General features: G+C 28.3%; 1 protein-coding gene across 2 annotated transcripts; it reads left to right on the forward strand.

Annotated features, from left to right (window-relative positions):
- The first annotated feature begins 3,806 nt into the window (after nt 1-3,806).
- On the forward strand, nt 3,807-6,849 carry LOC124911179 (leucine-rich repeat extensin-like protein 4). Of its 2 annotated transcripts, XM_047451630.1 has the most exons (2): nt 3,807-5,291; nt 5,355-6,849. In XM_047451630.1, the coding sequence occupies exons 1-2, from the start codon at nt 3,992-3,994 to the stop codon at nt 6,302-6,304; spliced, it is 2,250 nt and encodes a 749-aa protein (XP_047307586.1). In that variant the 5' UTR covers nt 3,807-3,991; the 3' UTR covers nt 6,305-6,849. The 2 variants fall into 2 exon arrangements, with proteins under 2 accessions (XP_047307586.1, XP_047307585.1); XM_047451629.1 differs by having other exon boundaries at nt 3,807-6,849.
- Nucleotides 6,850-9,853: the final 3,004 nt, after the last annotated feature.

A 9,853-nucleotide genomic window follows, 5' to 3' on the forward strand; every position in this document is an offset into this window, starting at 1 on the left:
AAATATCAAAATTAATTTAATTAAAACTTTACAATTTGGAAAAATATAATTATTTAGGAAATATTTAAAGTGACAATGTAGTACATTTTAAGTTATTTGTAACTACTTTTAGTCTTATATTATTATATTCTTGTATTATAGTGAGCATTTCATATTATTATTTTTTGAGAAAATATAATAGTCAAATAATTACTTTTAATAGAACAATTTTTAAATATTAAATTTGAAATATTGATCCAATAACAAGAAGTAAAAACTCTATCATTCTCAATCTCAATGTAAATAGTATAGAAGGAGTCAACCTTCATTATTACTACATAAAAATTTCATAATGACTACCTTAATAATAACTATTATCTCATTTAAATATTTAATTATAAAAATAAATATCACTATTTTGTATTAAAAATAATTGTTCTCACCAACCAAATTATTATAATTTATGTATACTTTTACTTTTAGTTCAATTATTCTTATTCTTATTTATTTGCAAATTAGTGGAATGTTGCCATTACATAATTATACTTGAGAATCATCCTGTCAAACACTTGGGGAAAAGACATTAAATAATAAAAATATAGATTTTTTTTAAATCATAACTTAATAACAATACACCATTACTTCAATCAATTTTTTATATTAGTTTTTAGATTATAATTTATATTTATATATATATATATATATATATATTTCGAGCGATTGACAAATATAAAATAATCTTATACATTATATTATATTTATGTATATTAATATATAAAGTTGTATAAATAGTTAAACTAATAAACATATTAATAATAAAACTAATATTTTTCAACATTGTTAAGGTCTATAATAATATATTAGTCAAGAGAGTTTGAAAAAATTATACCTATATAAAAAAATAAATATTATGAGTCAATTCTCTACATTTAATTATTAATTTATATTTAATAGCACAAATAATGTGAAAATTATATTTAACATCATTTAAAATGATAATAATATTTATATGATAAATATAAATTAAAATTAAAATTTATTTTTAATTTTAAATTTAAACTTTTCAAGTTTGTGAACCGATTAACTAAAAAAATTAACAACCAAATATGTTTTGATGCAATGAACCATAATTTAAATATATATATATATATATATATATTATAATAAATTAATAAAAAAAATTTATATAAATGCAAGGTTACACTTTTATCGGATTGTATGTTAGCTTTTTAAATATAAAGTAATATCAATTTAGTTGATTATGATGTTATATTTATGTAATTAGGTTGATATTTTTAATATTATTTTTTAATTGAATTGCGTAATATGATATATAGTGAGAAGATAAGTGATTTAAAAAAATTAAATATATATATATAATTTTTGTTTAAATTAAGAAAAACTAACATAATACCTACCACTATGCTCCTCCGTTTTTATTTAAATCATTTTCAATAATAATCGAATCCATAATATTTTGACATATGTCATAGGTGGGTATTTATATATAAATTAATCTCATTTTTTTTAAATAATCTATTTATTATTAAAGAGGAGAGTTGTGTCCAACAAAATTAAGTATTATATATATATATATATATATATATATAAAAGTCAAAAATTAAAATCCATCAAAGTAAGAAATTATCAATTATATATATATATATATATATATATATATATATATATATATATATATATATATATATATATATATATATATATATATATATATATATATTATAAAAATTACAAACAAGTTTACTTTTTCATATCCCACTCTCACAATCGGGGCAGTTAGATTAGCAACTCCTCACAAATAATTACAAATAAATTAAATAATAGAATTATTAAATTGGTGCATATTGTAACCAATGATTCTTATTATTTTTATATTGCAGCCTCTTTTTCTAACACTTAAGCTTTAAGCGTTTGGTACACCTTTAAAAAAATATATTAATTTTATATTTCACAAACGCGTACATGCTTTTGGAGATACACCTAAATATATAATATTTTCAAACTTAAGCTATCATTTTCTTTTATTTGTCTAAGTGAAAAATATATCATATTTATTTTCCAAATTTATCTTGGGACTTATTCTAACTTTGACTTATTTTTTATAATTTATAAGAGTTATTTTTAAATAATCTTGTTAAGTGATAAATTATTTATATAAGTTATTCAAGTAGAAGAATAAATTTATTTTTATAAATGAAATTAATTGTCATGAAAATTACTTGTCTTATTATTTTTGCAAAAAAATGTTACAAAATTATAAACATTTAAAAAATTTAACTTCTAACTTTTACCCTAAAGTAATAAACCAAATATTAAAGTATTAAACAAAATAGAACAATTTTATAACTTAGTGGATTAATATTAAAAAAAATAAAATTATAAATTGTAATATCTATAAAAAAATAATTAGGCAAATAAAGATATGGAGATAACACATAGATGAAATTACAATCCCAAAAGTTTCAATGTAGAGTATGTGAATCTATAGAATGAATTATGTAAATTGACATAAAAGTTGTTTTCTCATATTATATTTGACATAACTTTTTATTTTAAAAGTTGTTTTCTCATATTATATTTGACATAACTTTTTATTTTAATTTATGTTTAATAGAAACATTATTGTAATATGTTTATATAATAATATAATTCAAATTTTGAGTAAAAGAAAATCTAATATATGAATACAAATTTAGGTTATGCTTAAAATTGAAATGTGAATTGTAAAATTGAAAATATAATCTAGAAAGTCAACAAAGATTTGCTATATCCACCCCATGGATTATGTAAATGGGCAAAAGTTATCTTTGAATAAATATCACTATAGAATAGTGTTACTATGTCACGTGTGATACCATATTAATTAAAAAATAATAATAATTTCATAAGATTGTAATTATAATCTATCAAATCATCTAAAATTAACATAATTGAAACATTTAATTCTAATTGACCAAACTGAAATAAACAACATTATATGAAACCATTCATCGAACTGTTTTGAACTATTTTGACACACCAAAATATCTATCTTCAATCAAATTTTTAAAAAAATATAACTTTTAATATTTGTTTTTAAAACAAATTTTAGATATATTTGTATTATTTAAAAAACATTTATATCGTCGGACTCGGGTGAGCCGAAAAATAATATATATTATCCCCTCTTCTAATCTAGTTATAATAAAATTTGATTATTCTCAGCTTTCTAACATTTATTTATAATTTTTTATTTTCAATTTATATTTTTTCACTCTTTTTATTTATATATATTTTTTTAAATAAATCACAATTTAAATTTCTTCGAAATTGACTATTTAAAATATTATAAAATTTATTTTTTTTAATTATGGAGAACTAATATGACACCAATAATTATGTTCCTGTTTTCATTCAAATAGTTTCCGATAAGAATTCAACCACTGAGTTTTCTCTTAAGTCGACTCTTTCTAGAGTGTATTTTAAAATTAATTTAAATAATCAAGTTATGCAGTTTTAGTGTATAACACATAAAATGAATCCAACAAGTTAAACCCTAATGTTAAGACCATTCACCTAACCTAATTCCATATAAGTAATTCTAAGAGGCCTCAAACTAACTAATAGATAATAAATTATTTGAAAACTATTATAATAGTGTGATTTTATTTATTTAATTATTTTGGAGCGTGAATATTAGAAAGAAAGAGAGAGAGTAAAAAGCTTGACTTTAAGAAATAGGAGAGAGAAAATCTAGTGGGCTTTAGCTGTGTAATAGCTGGCCTTTTCTCTCTCCCCCCTTTTCTTCTTCTTCTTAATATCCTTCCTTCTTCTTCTTTCTCATTTCCTCTTTCTATATTCTCAACTTTCTCTCTCTACAAATTACATTCACATTCTCAATCTAAACCCTAAATCTTCATATACAGAAACTATATAAGAAGATATATAGAACACAAGAAGGTTGAAGAAGAAGAAGAACACATTTGGATAATCATCAGATGTCTAATTTGTAATGAAGCAAAGGACATCCATTACCAGTCATCTTCTTCTTCTTCTTCTTTCCATCTCCGTCTTATTATTCCTCTCCGTTCATGCCGACGACGACTTGACTTTCACCAATGGAAGACTTACCGACGCCGATGCTCATTTCATTCGTCAGCGACAGCTTCTCTACTATCGCGACGAGTTCGGCGACAGAGGCGAGAATGTAAGTGTCGATCCTTCACTCATTTTCGAAAATCCTCGCTTAAAAGATGCATACATTGCTCTTCAAGCTTGGAAACAAGCGATACTCTCAGATCCACTCAATCTAACCGCAGATTGGATCGGATCTGATGTCTGTAACTATACCGGTATATTCTGCGCTAATGCGCCGGATAATTCATCTATCCGTACAGTCGCTGGTATCGATCTCAACCACGGTGATATCGCCGGTTACATACCGGAAGAACTTGGCCTACTTACGGACCTTGCATTGTTTCATATCAACTCTAACCGCTTCTGCGGTACTCTACCTCATAAATTCGAGCATCTGAAATTACTCTTTGAACTTGATATCAGTAACAACCGCTTCGCTGGAAAGTTTCCACGCGTCGTTCTCAAGTTGCCGAGTCTTAAATTTCTAGATCTACGATTTAACGAGTTTGAAGGAAAAGTACCTTCAGAGCTGTTTGATAAGGATTTGGATGCTATTTTCATTAACCATAACAGATTCCAGTTTGAATTGCCGGATAATTTCGGTAATTCTCCTGTTTCCGTCATTGTTTTGGCTAATAATAAGTTCCATGGTTGTGTTCCTGCAAGTTTGGGGAAAATGGCGGATACGTTGAATGAGATTATTCTTATGAATAATGGATTACGGTCTTGCATGCCGCCGGAGATTGGATTGTTGAAAGAGTTGACAGTTTTGGATGTAAGTTTCAATGAGCTGATGGGACCATTGCCGGATTCGATTGGAGGTATGATGAGTTTGGAGCAGTTGAACGTAGCGCATAATATGCTGTCTGGAAGCATACCGGAAAGTATATGTAAGCTTCCGAGGCTTTTGAATTTTACATTTTCTTATAACTTCTTCTCCGGCGAGCCTCCGGCGTGTTTGGGATTAGCTGAATCGGAGGATAGTAAGAATTGCTTAGTGGATCGTCCTGCTCAGAGGTCTATTGCTCAGTGTAAGACGTTTTCATCTCGGCCTATTCATTGTAGTGCTTTTAAATGTAAGCCTTTTGTTCCTATATTGCCGCCACCTCCTCCACCGTCTCCTCCACCACCAGTTTACTCGCCACCACCTCCACCGCCGTCTCCTCCACCGCCAGTTAACTTACCGCCTCCACCAGTTTACTCGCCACCACCTCCACCGCCCTCTCCTCCACCGCCAGTTTACTCACCGCCACCACCAGTTTACTCGCCCCCTCCTCCGCCGCCGTCTCCTCCACCGCCAGTATACTCTCCACCACCTCCTCCGCCGTCTCCTCCACCGCCAGTATACTCACCGCCTCCACCTCCACCATCACCGCCACCACCAGTTTACTCACCACCACCTCCTCCCCCATCACCGCCACCACCAGTTTACTCACCGCCTCCACCTCCTCCATCACCACCACCACCGCCGCCACCAATTTACTCACCCCCACCTCCTCCACCATCTCCACCGCCACCAGTTTACTCACCACCACCACCAGTTTACTCACCGCCACCACCTCCGCCATCTCCACCACCACCATCACCAAACCCTCCTTATTGCGTTCGCCCACCTCCTCTACCTCCGCCATCATCACCACCTCCTCCACCTCCCGTCCACCATAACTCTCCCCCACCACCGCCACCTCACTCACCTCCCCCACCACAATATCAATCTCCTCCACCGCCTGTCTATGTTTACTCATCTCCACCACCACCACAGCCTATTTATTCACCGCCTCCTCCACCCATTTATTCGCCGCCGCCTCCACACCAATCTCCTCCTCCTCCTCCACCCGTATACTCATCACCCCCACCCCCTATCTTTTCACCTCCTCCACCCGTATACTCATCACCTCCACCCCCAATCTTTTCACCTCCTCCACCATCACCACCTCCTTGTATAGAACCACCACCACCACCTCCACCCCCACCCCCACCGCCACCGCCACCACATCCTCCATTATGTATAGACTACTCTCCACCACCGCCCCCACCACTACTATCACCTCCACCCACAATTCAATACTTATCACCACCACCGGTTCATCAATCATCTCCTCCACCTCCATCACCAGTATACGAGGGTCCATTACCACCTATCTACAGTGTTTCATATGCTTCACCTCCCCCACCACCTTTCTATTGATTCTTTTTTTGAGAAATTCCTCTAACCTTTCTTCCTTACAATCATCATGATCAAAAACAAAACCAAGTACAAAGTCAAATCCCCATTGAATCAAGATCATAATCATCATCATCATCCCCTGTTTCTATTGTCTGTTTGCATAAATTCTTCTTCCCCCCTTATGGTAATCTCAGTTACCAAATTGAATGAAGATTTTTGAGAACATTAGTGCATAAAAAAAACAAAAGGTATTGTTTTTTATTAGAGGTTCATCATCCAAGTTATAATATGAAGAAGCATCAACAAGCCAGCAAAGGAAAAGGAAGGAGGAAGTCTCAAGTCTGAATATTTATTTGAATTTGTTATGGTTAAAAACTCTTAGTTGTGAAAATAAATTGGTCTTTTTTAAAAAGAAATGAGAGATTTTAGTAGGAAGTTTATTATTACTATTATTATTATTATTATTATTGTTTTATGCATGATGTATAGAGAAAAGACCATAAAAAGTGTTGGGGCTTCTGGTTTGTGGGTTTCTTCTTGTTATTACTATCATACTTTTTTTTCTTCATTTTTTTCATTTTGGTTTTGCAATAGATTGTTAATCATAAACATTATTATTACTATTATTATTATTATTATTATTATTATTACTATTTCTTTCACTTGCAAAGATTTCTACTTTTGATAGGGGATCTAGGTTTATGATATTATAAGTGGATATGAAAAGAGTTAGAGTTAATGTTTGTTCTAATTAAGTGTTTCTTCCATATTACTTACATATGACAATGAAAGGGAGGAGAGATTGGTTATTTCTTATCTTATCCATATAAATTAACATTTGATAAATCATTGAATTATTACTCTAGCAAGCTAGGTACGAATCATTATAATTTGGCTGATTATTAAAAGAGAAACAGACATTTTATTGATGGGGACTTAAGAAGGAAGGAAGATGAAGATGATGATGGATGATTGATGCATGGCATGGTATGGCATGATGAACAAGTTGTATAAATATTCGGGTGGTCCTTAAAATTATGGTATGGCCATGGAAGGACCCATTATCATCATACATTTAAACTTCTTCTTCTTTTTCAAAAAAGTCACTCAATCAATTTCTTCTTTAAAAAAATGGCATTGAATTTTTGAGTTCTGGGTATTTTCCATGGCGCAATTACCGTCTTTTTTCCATTGGAATGTGGAGTTTCACTTTCAAACAAAATAAAATAAAATCAGTCTTTACCTTTTTTCCTTTGAATAAATAGGCAGGCTGTCAGCTTTGAATATTGTTTTGGCCCACTTTTTATTCTTATCAAATTCTTCTTATAATGCCTTATGCCTGCCTGCATCAATGCCATACTCCTTGATTTTTTTTATTAATTTAATTATTTATATTTTTCATTTAAATTATTTATTTAAATAATTATAAATAAATAATAAATACTAACAAATTTAAAACATCTTAACATAAGAATAATTTAATTATACTAAAAAATTATTACAAATCTCTTTTTTAATTATTAACATCATTGACTACTTCTTGTATGTTCTTCTTGACTACACCTATAGTATTTGGTGGGTTATGGTTAACTTTGAACTCGTTAATTTTGCTTATTTCTTAATTTTTTTATTAAGAATGAGATTACCAAATTTCTCTCAATTGTGTATTATTGAAAACGTCCAATATGATTTGTTACTTATGAAACCGTTACATTTCAGAAAAGGTTATCAAATTGTGACATGACTTAATTTTTAAAATATTAACTTAAATATAAATAATTAAATTTATAAAAATAATAATAATTTAAATAGATATATTAAAATATAAATAATTAAATTTATAAAATACTAATTTCAATATATATAATATAAAATATTTTATTTATTTAAAAAAAAAAAAAACTGAATTTGTAAGTTAACTTTGTCTACTTGAAAAAACAATGAATTTTAAATAATTTTGAGACCTTGCTCTGAATTTTATGATGCTCTAAGTGGAATTTTAATTTTTTTATTATTTTAAAAAATAATAATTTAGCTGGTTATATAATGTTAAGAAACAGGGCTTGATGTTAGTTGTTATGGGAGTTTTCTTAGTTTTTTTTTTAAAAAAATATTATGTTTTATTAAATTTTTAAAAAATCAGTCTTTTTATAGTTAAATGTAAAAGCTATCATTTAGTTTTTAAAGATAAATTAATTTTATATAATTAAATAAAGAATAATTTTAATATTTAAATATATATATATATTAAAAATGCATGATTAGATAGTTAAAATGATGGATGAAAAATTTAAGATAAAATTATAAAATTTTTTAAATAAAATTCATTACATCAAAATCAAAGGAGCCCTAAAAAACTGTATTTATTTTTCTTGTTTTGGGTGCTAGTGGAAGGGTACCCTAAAAAACTGTATATATCCGGTCTTACCGTTAGCCAGCCATAATATATAAATTTTATTATATCAAAGTTAAAAAAAAAATTGATAGGTTCCAAGATTTACTTTTGTTACAAATAATTATGAATTATCTTTAACTAATTATTTATTTTATAGTGTTTTATATATATATATTTATTTTTGTTACAAAATAAAACGACAAACTAATGTTTCTTATATTTATGAAAGTAATTAAGTTTAAATGATTATAACAGCATATATAGCTACCGACGGATGTGATTATGATATTTTTAATAATTTTCTATTATATATTCTTTCATAAATAATATATTAATAATAATTGAACAAAGTGGTTATTTTATCATGATCATTGCTTGAAATTAAGGTTTTGGGTTTAGATTATAAGATTTCTAGATTAAGACAGCCCATATATATATATATATATATATATATATATTAATATAATTTGTTTTTAGTGTAACAATTGAGTTATGCTTTGACAATAAACATATAAACAAACTTATCCTTCTTTTAAATTACCTAATTAAATATATATATTAACAAAAATCCAACAACTAAAAATCAATTCACGACAATAATAATATTCCATTATTCCATGATTACTAATTCAAACATCCCTTTAAATATATATATATATATTCTCATTCATCCCCCATTATGGCCGTCCACTCAATTTTTACTTATTTCTCAAAAAAATAAAATAAATAAATAAATAAATTTATGTATTATATTAATGTTGCAGGCGGCAATATAAACTATATGAGAGAGTAGTGGAGATCATGATGCCAACGGCTAGTGAAAAAGATGAATTAGATTTTACTTATTTTTATTAATTAATAATATTTTATCTTAGATTAAATTAATCAATTTAATATCACATATGAATCTAAATAAAAATATTAGATTCAGTGACACGGGGCTAGCTAGCTAGTTTTATTGCAGTCTTTCGAATGAGACATAATGCCAACTTTTTTTAAATTTATATAAATTGAAAATTAATTATGAAATAATGAAAGGGATATCCAAGATCATCGAAAGAGACGTATCAATGTCAAGTAACCACCACAAACACGATTCGATTTTCAAACGTAGATGAGTTCATACGAAACCGATGAGTTTTGTAATGAGTAATTTACTTTTGTTGTCATTGTGT

This window comes from Impatiens glandulifera, chromosome 8, assembly GCF_907164915.1.
Source record: "Impatiens glandulifera chromosome 8, dImpGla2.1, whole genome shotgun sequence".
NCBI lineage: Eukaryota > Viridiplantae > Streptophyta > Magnoliopsida > Ericales > Balsaminaceae > Impatiens > Impatiens glandulifera.

What these genes read in the sequence shown, in the direction of transcription:
- LOC124911179 (XM_047451629.1), top strand. Translation starts at nt 3,992, where the DNA reads ATGAAGCAAAGGACATCCATTACCAGTCATCTTCTTCTTCTTCTTCTT.